This window comes from Aulonocara sp. 'chitande type north' Nkhata Bay, linkage group LG7 (genome assembly GCF_057382095.1).
Source record: "Aulonocara sp. 'chitande type north' Nkhata Bay isolate Kocher_YH1m ecotype deep benthic linkage group LG7, A_spYH_male_GT1.1, whole genome shotgun sequence".
Lineage (NCBI taxonomy): Eukaryota > Metazoa > Chordata > Actinopteri > Cichliformes > Cichlidae > Aulonocara > Aulonocara sp. 'chitande type north' Nkhata Bay.
In genome coordinates, this window is record NC_141350.1 from 26,174,870 (window position 1) to 26,191,445 (window position 16,576).

Genomic DNA, 16,576 nt, shown 5'->3' on the forward strand with positions numbered 1-16,576 from the left:
CCTGAGCCCACATGGTGAGGACATAGAGGGGGCGACACACTGTCTTACAGACTACCTCAACTTTTGTGTGGACACAGTCGCCCCTGCTAAGACGGTACGGTGTTATCCTAATAACAAACCGTGGGTAACACAGGAAGTCAAAGCTGTCCTCAACATGAAGAAGAAGGCTTTCAGGAGCAAAGTGAAGGAGGAGATGAAAGCAGCACAGCGGGAGGTGAAACGCTGCCTGAGGGAAGCAAAGGACACCTACAGGAGGAAGGTGGAGCAGAAGTTGGAGAGGAACAATATGAGGGAGGTCTGGAATGGTGTGAAAACCATCACAGGCCACAACACCAAGAAAAGCACAGTGGGGGGGACTGTGGAGAAGGCAAACGAACTCAACAACTTCTTCAACAGGTTTGACCAGCCCACAACCCCCCCACCCTCACCTTCACTACAGAGTCCTCTCCCCACTCTCCTGCCTCCCTCGCTTCCCCCCCTTCCTGACACCATGACACCCCCCTCCTCCAATCCCTCTCTCAGCAGCAAGACATCTCCCCCCCTCCCCTCCTCCCAAACATCTCCCAGTGTCACAGTGGATCAGGTCAGGAGGCAACTGAGGAAGCTTCGCCCCAGAAAGGCAGCAGGCCCAGACAAGGTGTGTCCTAGGATGCTAAAGGCGTGTGCTGCTGAACTTGGGGAGCCGCTACAACGAGTCTTCAACCTCAGTCTGCGACTGGGGAGAGTGCCCGCCCTCTGGAAGACATCCTGCATCGTCCCGGTCACCAAAAAGAACCGGCCCAATGAGCTGAATGACTTCCGACCGGTGGCACTGACGTCACATCCTATGAAGACTCTAGAGCGGCTCTTCCTCAACCTCCTCCGACCACAGGTACAACATGCCCAGGACCCACTACAGTTTGCATACAAGGCGGGTGTCGGAGTGGAGGATGCCATCCTGTACCTCCTGCATAGAGCCCACTCACACCTGGATGGGGGAAAAGGCACGGTCAGGATCCTGTTTCTTGACTTTTCCAGTGCCTTTAATACCATCCGGCCCTGTATGCTTCAGGAAAAACTGAACAGGATGGAGGTGGACCCCTGCCTGGTGGCTTGGATCTCCGACTACCTCACCGACAGACCACAGTACGTCAGGCTGAAGGACATCACGTCTGACACAGTGGTCAGCAGCACAGGAGCACCACAGGGAACTGTGCTGTCCCCTCTTCTCTTCACCCTGTACACCTCTGACTTCTGCTACAACTCTGAATTATGCCACATTCAGAAGTTTGCAGATGACACGGCCATCGTGGGGTGTATCTGGGATGATCAGGAAGAGGAGTACAGAAGTCTGGTGAGGAACTTTGTCGCATGGAGTCACACAAACCACCTGCAACTCAACACCTCAAAGACTAAGGAACTGGTTGTGGACTTCGGGAGGTCCAGAGAAGGTCCACTGCCGGTTCAGATAGAGGGGGAGGAGGTGGAGGTGGTCAACAAGTACAAGTACCTCGGGCTGTGGGTGGACAATAAACTGGACTGGTCATGCAACACAGAGCACCTGTATAAAAAAGCCCAAAGCCGACTGTACTTCCTCAGGAGGCTGAGGTCTTTTAACATCTGCAGGAAGCTCCTGAGGATGTTTTACCAGTCAGTGGTTGCTGGAGTACTTTTCTATGCTGTGGTGTGCTGGGGGAGCAGCACAGCAAAGAGGGACTCATCCAGGCTGGAGAAACTGATCAGGAGGGCTAGCTCTGTGGTCGGCATGAAGCTGGACACTCTGGTGACAGTGGCAGAGAAAAGGACATTAAAGAAACTGATGGACATTATGGACAATGCTGGGCATCCTCTGCACACGGCCATAAACAATCAGAAGAGTCTGTTCAGTGACAGGTTGCTTCTCCCCAAGACAAGAACTAACAGACTTAAAAACTCCTTTGTCCCACACGCTATCAGACTGTTTAACTCCTCTCTGGAGGGGAGAGGGAGGGGAAACAGGAGGACAAAGGAGGGGGCAACAACTAAGCTGTAGTGCCTCTTCACCTCACTGTACAATACCTTGTGCAATACTTTTGTAAATAGTCAACAGTGCAATAGACTCAATACTTGAAATGTGCAATTCACTTGTATTTTTATATATTTTTTATTCCTATTTATTCTATTTATCCCCTTCGTATATTTTATTTATATTTGTCTCTGTATTTATGTGTGTGTGTGTGTGTGTGTGTGTGTGTGTGTGTGTGTGTGTGTGTGTGTGTATATATATATATAACAATTCTGTAACTGTAACTTCGGTCGTTGCTGTGCTTTTTTTGGAAGTCGAATTTCCCAGAGGAACCCACCCGAGGGATTAATAAAGTTCTATCTTATCTTATCTTATTAAAATGAAAGTACTATAAAATTTAAGCATATTCATTTCCTAGTAAATGAGCAAGCTTGCAAATTCCTCAGGGCATTAGTGAATCATTGCTGCCATTGTATAGCAAAAGAGCTTAAATAAATGTCATGGTAGATAGTACAAAAAAAAATAAATACAAAGTGGCAAATCAAATAATAACTGTAGAGAACATAAGACAAGTAGCAGTAAAATGCAACCTGGTTTTTAAAAGGACAGTATTAATGCAGCAGGAAATTGTTAATCTGTTGATTTAGCACACTGAGTGGTAAAAAAAACATTTTAATTGTAGTCATTGACTTGGCTGAATGCACGTTCAGCCCTGCTGTTCTGATATATAAAATAAATATAAAATTACTGGCAGTGACCAGGGGTACCCCTCAGATGCAAGATTTTCAGAAAATCTTTTTTCGGAAAGGTGACCTCTGACCCCTGACCTTGATGTCTAGGACACAGAGATTCAAACTAGTCCGTGATTTTTAGTAGCTACACCTATGGTATCAATATGAAACTAAATTTAAAAAGAAATCCATTAATTTGCTCTTGCATTCACAAACTTGGGTGTCCACATTATCCACCTGCCTGCCTACCTAGCAGGGTGTCAACAATACCCTTTTACAGCCAAGGGTTAAAAAACTTAGTCAACATACAAATTAAATATGAGGATCACATATTGATCCAATCAAAGTGTTTTGTTTATTGCCAATAAAGTTGTATCTCCTGATGCTAAACAACATCGATATTCACTTTGGCACCATGGACACACCCTTCAACAAAAACTTAAAAATCTTTGCAATTTAGCATGATAAATGCATTTAGATTAGGTTGATCAAATACAGCCGAGTCGAGTCGATTTAAGTAGGTACTAATGGAAAAAGGACTATACTGGCACACAGGCATTTGGTTTCTACCTCATGAAGTCAGATTAACTTCACCTAGAAACAATTTGAACTCACCTGTGCAGTTTGATATAGGAGTCTGATACCTCCCTGGGATAGAAAAGCCTGCCTGCCTGCAGTGCTGTCAGTGGCCTTAAGGAGGCAGCACAGGAGCGCATGACGGATTGCTATGGCAACATCTTGGTTATCTTTGCTATGCCAGTCCTCATAAAGCCACAAGAAGCCAGAGATGTATCCTTTAGATACCGCAGAACAAACATTTGCCTCTGTGAAGGAGAAACAGACAAAAAAAAAGCAGGAAAGGACATAAGTACATTAACATTTTGGATCATTTTTTCTTAATATATACTATATTACTTCAGTAATAACTGACTGGAAGCAGTGCAGAAATGCATCTATGTATTCCAGATAAACTAGAAAAGTGAGAATGCCCTTTGAATAGTCTGAACTATTTCTAATCTCATTAGTGTGTAACTTTGTTCACTTTTAGCAATCAAAACAAACCAACAAACAAGAAAATCCACTTTTCACGTAGTGCTGTGTTTTTTGCAGTTCTTACATTGTTTAACAAGACGACTGCATTCCTCAGAAGTAGACATGTAGACCCAAATGATTCAATATTAAGTAAATATTTCATCTTACAATTTTAACTATTTCAAATATATATATATTAAATGCTGCTGGTGTGAATGCTTCTATACTCTGTTAAATGCTGAAGCACTGAAATACTGTAAACATTAGCCTAAATATTTTGTCTGAACAATTTAGACTTGGAGGAAAACTGTTTGGATTCCGACTGACGAAACCTTCCTTTCACCCTGTGACAGCTGGAATAAGCTACAGCACCCCTGAAGTGGATAAGCGGATAAAATTGGGTGGAAACATGGACATTTTTCTTTATGTAAAATAAATCACACAAAAAAACTGCAAGCCATCAGGGTCTCTGGCAGGGCAGTGACTGTCTAAAAGGTCACTGCTCAAGTTCAGTTAGTTACAGCGACTTACACAGATGCAAACAATGACACTTGCTGAACTGAGGTATTGGCTGATTTCAGTCTCCACACTGTGGGTCCCAATCTGAACCCCAAATCTGACTACTGAACCTGCTTGAAAATCAGGAAAATAAACTTACACAAACTTTAAGCCTTTTAAAAAATATTTATCTGTCAGTGTCATCACAAACCGCACACTTGCATATTTTTGGGTCAGTCATCTAGTAAGTGCATCATTCTCCAGGTTACAAGAAAATCCAGAATATTTAAGATGCCATTCAGAATGTCACTCGGTCCTTCTCTGCATCTTTCTGAAGTGCACATATCACATCTTGACAAACCAAATCCACACACACAGCAGATAAATAAGCATTGCTCCAAATGATATAAAATTAATCCATAAATTTCGTAAATTCAAATGTGTAATAATGAGAAATGACACAGGGAAAAGGTATTGAACACATGATGAAACAAAGGTGCAAAAAGGCATGAAAAGCCATGACACCAGCTGAAATCTATCAGTAATTAAAAAGCAATCCTGCCACCTATTACCAAGGTGTCACACAACAGGGAATTGTGAATTTTGTGGACAAGAGGAAAGGTTTGAACATGTTAGAATGTGGGAAATATAGACAGGAAAGGGAAATACATAAATCTGAATTACAGAAAAATAGAGTTCAATTAAGGATAAAAGAAATATTACAAAGGAATACAAGTAGAGGAATACTCTTAAGGTCTTTAAAACCTTATTGATTGCATTGGTTACAGAACAATTTCTGAACTACTGAAGGTTCCAGTGAGAAACTGTTGGGGCCAAAATCCAGAAGTGGAAAGATCATTTCAACATAAACCGGCCACAGCCAGGTGTTCACCACAGGATGTCAGACAGAGGAGTGAAAAGACTTTTCAGAAAACTTGTCCAAGAGCTACAGCAAGACCTGGATGCAGCAGGTACAATTGTTTCAGAGGAAAAAAAATAAGTAATGCACTCAACCACCATGACCTGTATATACACTCACCATGCAAGACTCCACAGCTGAAGAAAAAGGATGCTGCGAACAACCGAACAACATTTAGACAAGCCTGTGAAATACTGGAAGAATATAGTCTGGTCAGATGAGACCAAAATTGAACTGTTTGGATGCCATAAAATGCGCCATGTTTGTAGCTCAAAGGTCAAAAGGCACTGCACATCACCCCAAAAACACCATACCAACAGTGACGTTTGGAGGTGGGAAAATCATGGGGTCATTTTTCAACATACAGCACTGGTTTACTTCATACAATTGAATGAAGGATGAAAGGAAAAATGTAGGGAGACATTCTTGATTAGAAATCTGCTGCCATCTTCCAGGATGATTAAAATGAAACGAGTGTGGACGTTCCAGCAAGATAATGATCCCAAACACACAAGGAAACTCTCCATTGGTCTCAGGGAAAGGGGAAAGAAAGCTGCTAGAATGGCCCAGCCAATCATCTGACCTGAATCCAGTTGAAAATCTATGCAAAGGATTAAAGCTAAGAATTGGAGTTCATAGAAGGAGCCCACAGAACTTTCAGGATTGGAAGACTCGTTGTTTTGTGTGGAAAAATGTGCCAAAATCACACATGAGAAATGCTTGTTACGAGTTTATCTACACAAGAGATGTCTTGGAATTTTTGCACGAAATATTAAATAGATTTTAAATACTTTTTCTGTGTCATTTCTTTTGTGTGCTTCATTGTGTTTACACTACAGTGGATTTGAAAAAAAGATCAACATGCGATTGAACTGCACACTTCCAGGTTTAATTCGGTGATTTTTAACAGATAGTCCATTAACTGCAAACATTTTGATTAAATATCTGGAATCGTTTACTGTTGAACTTGGAATTAGCAGGCTGGAATTTTCAATGTGAGTCTAACAAGACAAGACAAGAAATTGAAATAGAGTGAATTGCCAACAGACTAAACAGCTCACCAACATAATCCCTGAAAGACAACCAAGGTGAAAGCAACCTTCAGCTGCTCCTTTGCTTCTTAGGCAAATGTGAGTTTTTGGCCTAAAATGGCCTGAAAAATAAAGTAGATCATTACAAATCTTTCATTGATTAAGAGAACACCTTTCACATCATGTTGGAAAACCAAGAACAGTTTTCAGGAGACAGGTACAGTGGGGCAAAAAAGTATTTAGTCAGCCACCGATTGTACAAGTTCCCCCACTTAAAATGATGACAGAGGTCAGTAATTTGCACCAGAGGTACACTTCAACTGTGAGAGACAGAATGTGAAAAAAAAATCCATGAATTCACATGGTAGGATTTGTAAAGAATTTATTCGTAAATTAGGGTGGAAAATAAGTATTTGGTCACCTCAAACAAGGAAAATCTCTGGCTCTCACAGACCTGTAACGTCTTCTGTAAGAAGCTTTTCTGTCCCCCACTCGTTACCTGTATGAATGGCACCTGTTTGAACTCATCATCTGTATAAAAGACACCTGTCCACAGCCTCAAACAGTCAGACTCCAAACTCCGCCATGGCCAAGACCAAAGAGCTTTCAAAGGATACCAGGAAAAGTATTGTAGCCCTGCACCAGACTGGGAAGAGTGAATCTACAATAGGCAAGCAGCTTGGTGTGAAAAAATCAACTGTGGGAGCAATCATCAGAAAATGGAAGACATACAAGACCACTGATAATCTCCCACGATCTGGGGCTCCACGCAAGATCTCATCCCGTGGGGTCAAAATGATCGTGACAACGGTGAGCAAAGATCCCAGAACCACACGGGGGGACCTGGTGAATGACCTGCAGAGAGCTGGGACCAAAGTAACAAAGGTCACCATCAGTAACACACTACAACGGCAGGGAATCAAATCCCGCAGTGCCAGACGTGTTCCGCTGCTGAAGCCAGTGCATGTCCAGGCCCGTCTGAAGTTTGCCAGAGAGCACATGGATGATACAGCAGAGGATTGGGAGAATGTCATGTGGTCAGATGAAACCAAAGTAGAACTTTTTGGTATAAACTCAACTCGTCGTGTTTGGAGGAAGAAGAATACTGAGTTGCATCCCAAGAACACCATACCTACTGTGAAGCATGGGGGTGGAAACATCATGCTATGGGGCTGTTTTTCTGCCAAGGGGACAGGACGACTGATCCGTGTTAAGGACAGAATGAATGGGGCCATGTATCGTGAGATTTTGAGCCAAAACCTCCTTCCATCAGTGAGAACTTTGAAGATGAAACGAGGCTGGGTCTTCCAACATGACAATGATCCAAAACACACCGCCCGGGGAACAAAGGAGTGGCTCCGTAAGAAGCATTTGAAAGTCCTGGAGTGGCCTAGCCAGTCTCCAGACCTCAACCCCATAGAAAATCTGTGGCGGGAGTTGAAAGTCCGTGTTGCTCGGCGACAGCCCCAAAACATCACTGCTCTCGAGAAGATCTGCATGGAGGAATGGGCCAAAATACCAGCTACTGTGTGTGCAAACCTGGTAAAGACCTATAGTAAACGTTTGACCTCTGTTATTGCCAACAAAGGTTATGTTACAAAGTATTGAGTTGCATTTTTGTTATTGACCAAATACTTATTTTCCACCCTGATTTACGAATAATTTCTTTACAAATCCTACCATGTGGATTCATGGATTTTTTTTTCACATTCTGTCTCTCACAGTTGAAGTGTACCTCTGGTGCAAATTACTGACCTCTGTCATCATTTTAGGTGGGGGAACTTGCACAATCGGTGGCTGACTAAATACTTTTTTGCCCCACTGTATATCACTGAAAAAGTCTTCAATCAAAAATGCCATCATGAATACAAATGAAGGGCATTTACGACAAGGAAAGAAAAGAGAATATTCTCCAATTGCCAATTTAGTCACTTGAACCGAACAGAGCATACGTTTCAGTTACTGAATATAAAACTGAAGACAGAGGCCCACGAGCAAAGCATCTCAAGAGAGATTTGGTTTCCATGGGTTCTAGACATTAGGTGGCCATTGACTGTAAAACAATACATATTGTCAAATTGCTTTTGCGTCACATTACTGTTGCTGCTAAACCACTTATAAAATATAACGTAATTAAAGTCTAAATTGTGGCCATTTACTTTTTTTGTTTCCTTTTTTTTGTCCCTTTATCGATCCCGCAGATCGATAAAGGCTAGACTAGGAACTGAAAGCTGCAGAAACTAAAAACCTCACTAGGGCTGAGAAACACTGGGGAAGGAAAACAGATGCCTTGACAAAGAAACACTGACATAATATATGATATGCATAGGAGGGTAATTTGGGAAGTGGAAACACGCGGGGAAAATACACTCAGCTAAACTGAATCTAAAGAATGAGACAAGGGAAGCCAATCTGAGCATAATGCACATGAGACGACAGACTATCAAAATAAAACACAAAGTAACAGAACACAGGAACACGGACTTGATATGGTAATGTCTGTCCATAATACTACTGTTAACTAGTATTATAGAAATCATTATTGAAATGTACTTTTCATTAGGTTGAGCTGGTTCAGCTGACATTGACCCCATATACAGGGCATTTGCCCATAAAAAACTCACTGGGTTGTGTGTAAAGGTTCTCAGTCATCCAGGTCATTGTAGTCTAAGGAGCTTGGAAAGAAAAGCGTCTGGATTTCTTTAAGTTTTCTTGAAGACATTTCACCTCTCATCCAAGAAGCTTCTTCAGTTCTAAGTGCAATTGGTGGAAAGTCCCAGATTGTAAGCCCTATGGAAGTGTCCACAAGAGGGTCATGGACTCCCTATTCACCCTCTACCTAATCGCACAAGCCAATGTGTGAAAACAGGTGTGGGTCACAGTCAGCCAAGGTTTTAGGTGGACCCATTGTGAAACCTTGCCCAATCCTATCATGTAATTTACTGAGGTCAAATGGCCCAGGATGTGAGTGGATGTTAGTTCATGCAAAGATTTTGTAAAACCCTTTCAATTAAAGCTGAAAGTCTGCACTTCAATCATGTTGATTTACATCTACTGTGGTGGTTTACAAAGACAAAACTTCAAAACATGTTTTTCTGTCCCAAACATTATCAAGGGCACTGTATATATCACTCCACTGGTTCATTTCTCTGATTAGGCGAAGGGTCTTTGATTGTGTAGAGCCATTATCGTCTTTAGAAAAGCAAGTGCACACTTACTTTATTAACTCTAGTTAACTCTAGTTTTAGGAGAATAATACTTGTTTCCAGTCTGAATTTCAGCAATCAGTGGGACTCACCAGCTGCAAAGCCTCCTACCCTTTTATCAGCCCCTGATGCATTGTCTCAGGGAGGTATTTAGCAAAGATCACCCTTCAGTTCTGTTATGACAATGCCATAGACCTGCAATCTGTTACTATTCTTCTGTCTAGTTTTCATCTTGACTCATTAGATAGAGAAATAAATCAATGACCTGGTTACAGGTATTGTCTGTCTTGGTTTCTGTTTTTATTCACAGATAATAAAACCTTACCTTCTGCAAAGCTTTAAGAGGGCCACATAACATTACCATCAAGAACAAATATGGCTCTACTCTGCTTTCCCACTGAACGCTGGCTGGCACCTGACTGTTACTTTATCAGTACGTGGAGTACTTAAAGCTACATCCACATCAAACTCTCCACCAGATTGTTCTGTCAGCAACAGTAGTCAAATGACTTTAGTCGTAGAAGTGGCAGTCTTTAGCTTCTAGTGACTTATCCTGGCTGAAGTTAAATAAATTAATAAGTTTAATAAGATGTTTTGCCAGAACACTGTTCTAAATTTTCATTCGGATTTAAAAATTAAGGGAATAATACTGTTGATAACTGGATCTAAAGCAGGAGGTGCCATCAAGTGTCATAACTGCCAATTAATTTTTCACATCACTGAGAAGGAATTTGGGCCCACTCTTCTTAATTCAGCCACAGTGGAGGGGTTTCAAGCATGAATTGGAAGACTTGTTGTTGTCCAAAATTATTATTATTATTATTATTATTATTATTATTATTATTATTATTATTATTATTATTGAGTCATTTAGAAGTGGGCTAGTTGGTGTGTTTTAGATTAACGTCTTGCTTCAGGACATGAACTGATGGACTGATGGATTAGAGTTCATAGTTTATCAATTACAGAAAGTCATCCAGGTCCTGAAGCAGCAAAGCAGCTCCAGACCCTCACACTACCACAACCATGTTTCACTGTTGGTACGATATTCTTTTCATGAAATACTGTGATAATTTAATGTCAATGTAACACAGTCAAATCTTTCAAAAAGTTCAGCTTTTATCTCATCAGTGAACAAGAAGTTGAGTAAATTGTATTGAATCTAATCTAAAAATCTTACCGTCTTCCCTCTCTGTCAACTGCAGGTTGAATTTTTTATGGATGTCACCCAAGCCATGGGTCTGGTCTCACTGTAAAACATTTCAGTGTGTATCTTTTAAATAAAAATGTGAAAAAGCCCTTTTTACTTACAAATTGTAAATCAATCAGCGAAATATCCACTTTTATGCTTTTTGTTATTTTAATTTTCTTCATATCAACAACCATTTGACTGTAATGGATTGAACTGACACCCCCGCCTCCTCCCACAAACAGCAGATTATGGAGCTTCTCAATGGTTCATGAAAGTTTGCTAATAGTTTTGCCATAACTTACTTTGAAATGTAAGACATTTAACAAAACTCAATTGTACATCATCATAAATTAAACTGGGCATCAAAAGATTACATCATTAGATTTATTTAACATCAGTAACAGATAACCAGTTTTGGATTTTCTTACAGTAGTAATCTGAATTGTTAATAACTGGGTTAGGGTCAGGGTTCCTTCCTATTCTTTGTCCATTATCTTCAGACTGATCCTCACTTTGTGAATGTGACTGAATGGATTGAACCACATACTCTTACTCCTGTTTCAGCAGTTCCTGTATAGTGTCATCAGTCATGTCAACAAGTGTTTAGCACAAATTCAAGTTCAAAAAAGAGGGAGCCTTCATTTTATGCACAAGAGTGGAAAAATTGTGATGGCTAGTGTTCTTGCCATAAAGACCTTAAAAGTTGGCAAAGTGGCTGAGCAGACCAAAGAGGATAATGAACCGCCAGAGATATAATGTCATTCTGAAGAGTTTCTGTATCCATTGCAAAAGGCAGCAGAAGCTCTTGCTGTTCACTAGTGAGCAAGTTGTCTCATGCCATGTTATTTGTGATCTATTCTATATCCATGTCAATGTGATCGTGTAGAACAGTGGTTCTCAAACTGTGGTACACGGGCTCCCTCTAGTGGTACGTGGGAAGTCTCCAATAAAATTTTTATGATTAAATAATATACCATTTTCTGCTTGAGGGATTTCTGACAAATTAAAACGTACAGCTCTGTTATCACTTCATAAATGGAAACTAAACAGCAGTGACGTTTGTAGGGTTACTGAAGTTGGGCTAGCTGGTATAAAACGATGTCCTGCGTGGTGGCTAGCTACACAGCTATGGTTAGCTTAATATAAGCACATTAGCACAGTGAAGCTGGAGCATGAACACTAACTATTTTCCACTCGATAACAGTTCCCGATGGTTAGGGACAAATGCAATCGCATGTCGGGATGATGTAAACGGACCAAACTTCAGTCAGGAGAACAACTGAGATAATTCATCACAATACGAGGTTAGTCATTAATATACTGCTGCATGGGCTGGGCTGTAGTTACATTGTAAGGTTTTAAAAACTGGGCTTTAAAATAAACAGTGTTAATAAAAACCGTCAGAGGCCGACAGTGAACCCTGGACACGTCTCCGTTAAAGTTTCGGTATGCCGTCCAGACCTGGAGCTGTGTGGAGCAGGGAAATTATTTTACTGCTATTGTTAAATAATTGTCATCATTACCATTGCATTAATAATATAATCTGGAGTTTATATTGCATTCAGGGGTTGAACAGTGTGTGTCTTTCAGAAAGGCTAAAAGTCACAGGCTGACAGGAAACAGGCTTGGAGAGTTTTGCAGAAGTGAAAGTTATTTTGAGCAGCAGGCTAAGACGAGGCTTTAACAATGTAACAGATAGCTTTAAGAAGGCCTTAAGATGTTATGCATACAGTTATTATGTTGACCTTGTATTTCAGGTGCAGTTATAACTATTGTGTACACAATGCATATCTGTGCTTATTTGAGTTGATGTTCAGGTTCATTAATGGTCTTAAGCTTCATCTAGTGAGAGTGTCTAGATGATCCATGCTGAGGGAAAACTAGAACATAGAAGGAATTGCAGTACATGCTTACACAACAGTTCATTTTAATATCTTTTATATGTTCATATTCTTGTATTAAGCTTTTAGTAGGGGTTCTTGATTAAAACATTTATTTAGTAGAAGACATACACATAGTCTCAGTGAGCTTCTGGTCTAGTGAAAGGTCAGAAGTGCAACAGGTGAATTGAGAAAGAGCATGTGAGGTCGTGACACACACACATGAGTTAAATTTATTTAGAGGAGAGATTAGTCATGTCTGGTTGTAACTGCAAAAGTGTCTCGGTAAAAGAGGAACCGTCCTTGTTGTCTCGGCAAGAAAGAGGAACAATTTACTTTAAGATAAGAACGGAAAGTACCAGCCATGAAAATAGAAGATGATCTTCTGGGTTAAAAGCCATTGTGGTGTTGATCTGATCTATGTATAAAATGTATCTGTGACGCATGAAGGGGCGTCAGTAAATCAAACCCTGATGCTATAAAATATCTGTTCATGCTTTGATTAAGTTGGAGATCACTTGCTGTCGGCGTACAGAGTGTTCTTCCCACACGTGTGTTCATTAAAATCATTGTTTGACCAAGACCTTCTGGACCATGGGTGGTTTGTACTCTCCTTCCTCAATTTTGAACCTTAACATTTGGGGGCTTCGTCCGGTGGTTGAGGAGGGAGGATTGGAGGTGTAGACGGTGATGTATGGTCCGTTGTGGTCAGACAGGCAGGCGTGACCCGGCAACCAAACTGAGGGGACAGGCGCCTTTAAAAAGAGGTAGGCACAGGCCTGTTGATTTTATCCGAAGTGTGCTGAATTGGATGATAAAATTAAATGTCTATTCAGTAAAAGTTGCCGGTAAATGTCTGCTTTGATTTTGATGAGAATCTCATGACAGTACTGAGGATTTAAAAGCAGTTGGACTGCTGGTAATGATTGAATGCGGTTGGACCGCTAAAAGGATTTAATACGGTTGGACCGTGGTAAGCAGTTGGACTGCTCAATGATTTTAGTATGTTAGGGAATTTGGTTATTTTTTGGTTATAAGGTTGGACCTGCTTCAGTCTTACACTTTGTTGGGTGTTTTACTGTTGTTCCAAAGTATTATAAATTATCTTAGAACGGAACCATGGGGGTTCTAGGAAGCGCAGAGCCCGGAGGTTACGCTCCCTCCTTGTCGTGGACGCGCGACATTGACCTCTCGGCGAAGAGGGTTAGTTCAGTGTGGCTTAACTGTGGGGTACAGGGCATCCTGGAATAAGCTAGTGGTTGGACCACTCTACCGTTTGGAACGGTAGTCTGCGCTTTTTTGGTCAGCAGAAGTTGGACTTTGGGCGTGTAACTTTAACTTAAAACTTCGGGGTAAGCTTTGGCTGTGAAATGCCAAAAATAGAGCTTCAGGCAAAGTTTGGGTTGGTTGACGCTTTTAAATTGTGTTAGGGACTTTAGAGATGAGGCCAGAAACTGTTGGACAGATACTGGTTAATTGGTCGCAAAAAACTCAGGGAGTTTATCCGCTGGGCGGTTATTTTAAATTTGTCGAAATTGGGTAGGCGCTAAAGCTGACAGATCTGACAGTGGTTGTAAATATAAGACGTCGTTGTAATATAGAATAAGAAAATTTGGTGTGAGAGATCTCTGTGTGTCGAGTCAGTAATGCACTGACTGCCTGCTGCTATTTTTAGAGGTGTGTGTGTGAGTGTGAAAATGCAAATGAGTAAGTAGTGAACTGTTTAAACCACAGTTGGTTTCAATAGAGGACTATAAATAAAGTTTTGAGTTGCCGTAGGGGATGTATAGTAATTGACTGAAGTTGGATGTAGATATATAAATATATTGAGTGCACTGTGTATACTTAAGATTAACATATTACTTTCAGTAGTAACTTCTCTCCAGCAATAGTTGCTGGTGTGTTTTATTTTTAATTTCTTGTGTGTGCGGTGAGAATTAATGGAGGTTTCAATTTTTTGTTTGTTTGTTTTTTACTTGCTCTTTTTGATTATGACAACCATGTCTAAAATACTCTTAGGAAAGTGTGTTTTGAGTTATATTCCTCAACTCTGGTCACACTTTAAGTGTGTGAATGCGGTGACTAGAAGGTTTTGAATGATGAATAAAGGTGTGAGAGGTATTTCTTTGGTGATGTAAAGTAGGATGTTTTAAAGTTTGAAAGTGTTTTTAATTTAAGAGATGCATGAGTGATGTTATAAGAGTTTAGTTTATTTAAAAGGTGTGTGTGTGAGAGGATTATGAAATCATTGTGTGAATGATGCTACATTTTAGATCAAAAGTTAGTAGAATTACAGAGGGTTTGTAGATTGTAAATACAAAATAAGTTTGATTAGCCTGTAGAAACAGAAAAGCAGCTTGAGCTGCTCTGAGAAGCTGTGTGTGTGTGACAGGAAGTTACATGCGCATAAAAGGAAGTGACTGTGACGAGTGAGCACCCAGAGAGAGAAACAGATGAGTTAAACTCTAGGCAGATAAAGCGAATGGAGGTTTTGAGAAAAGAAATGAAAAGGATATTAATTGTATGTTTTAGTGTGTCAACACAGATTACAGATAAATGAAGGTGGACTTCTCTCAACCTGGAATTTTGAGTACGGCGCCAAAACCACTAGAGTAGCATAATTGGGAGAAAACAGGCCAGATTTTGGCTTAAAATTTTACAGCTTGACCTCGCACTTGTCCCCATCCTGAGAAGAAGCTCAAAGGACAGTTAATCTCCTGATGAAGACCGACAGAACATCGTGGACTTCAAGAATTAACAGCAGCCAAAAGACAGTGCAACTGACTCGTTAACACTGAAACCAAACTGACGGGACCAGCAGCAGCATGGAAAAGCACACGGTGCAACATGTACTGTAAATTACAGGCGGGGCAGTTGAACAGTGGGATAATGAGCTGTGGAAAGCACTGGACATTGATTGTCAGATTTGCCATGCTTGGAGTAATCTTGAAAGAGATGACTGAGAGGATCAACAGAAAAGAAGAAACCACGTGATGAAACATGCACGGTGGACAGCAGGCTGGTAAGAACAGTGTGACATGACTGTTTAAAGGCACTGAATGTGGTATTTTGCCAGGCTGGGACTTGATCCAAAAGGAAAATACTGAAGAGAAACAGAGACGAAACAGACTGTGTTTGCTGGAATTCAAGACAACAAAAGGACACTGAGAGAAGAGGACAGTGACCAGTGAGAGGCGAAGCCGGACGAGTTCGACTGTGAGAATACAGGGTGTAATTGGATTGAAATGAAAGCCTGAACTCATGATGGTTTAGAGATGTCCACCGTCACAAACAAAGAGGTAAACAAGAATAGAAAACACACATAGACAAAGTGTTACATGTGAAATTATTTCTGGAAAGAATCAGAAGTGAGATAGTTTTGAATTAAGAAATCAGGGAAAAGATGCATGAATTAAACCTGACTATAACATATAGAGGCAATGAAGAAAGCAGCTTACACTCACTGAACATTAACAAAATACATAGGAAAAGCAATGAAGACCTGCTTACACGTATATACATGACATAAGTTGGGATTTCTGACCAGAGAGAGGGAAACGGGTAGTTTAAGTACTTATGATAATAATGAAAATGTCTCAGTTGTGTTTCTTTAGGGGCGAAAGAGACCTGGATCAATTCTCCCCATGCAGCGGTCGGAAGAAACCTGTAGGTTAACTTGACTGGACATGCCAAGGCAAGTTTCTGGTTGAATTGTTCACAGCGCCATGTCTCCATAAACCTGACAAGTGGGCCCTAACTTCTGGCTGAGGAGCAGGGATGCTGTTAATAAGGTGGGAACTTAAAATTTGGGTTAGCAAATTTGGGAAAGACAACTGACGGCTTGAGTGGAGAATTGTGCAGGAGTCTGACACACTGCAAAAGCAACATATGCAAATTCACATACACAAACAGAAAATGCATTAACCTTATAAAGACAAGACAAGCTCATGGAGTTTAATGCATAGATACAGATTAAACCTGGCTAAGAACACAAACATATGCAATGAAGAACAGCTTGCTATTTTGTATGAATGATACAATGGTGTGAATGTTTAATAAAATGCATTTGAGTTTGTAATTGAGGAATAGAAGAAGCCATATGA

The 16,576-nt window shown here is 40.8% G+C and overlaps 1 protein-coding gene across 2 annotated transcripts in view; it reads right to left on the reverse strand.

The window, feature by feature from the left end:
* Nucleotides 1-16,576, reverse strand: part of agbl1 (AGBL carboxypeptidase 1) — a 95,968-nt gene that overhangs the window by 33,283 nt on the left and 46,109 nt on the right. For both annotated transcript variants that reach the window (XM_086299658.1, XM_086299657.1), the window contains exon 8: nucleotides 3,331-3,539. In XM_086299658.1, coding sequence (XP_086155784.1) covers nucleotides 3,331-3,539 — 209 coding nt within the window. The remainder of the gene's footprint in view (nucleotides 1-3,330; nucleotides 3,540-16,576) is intronic.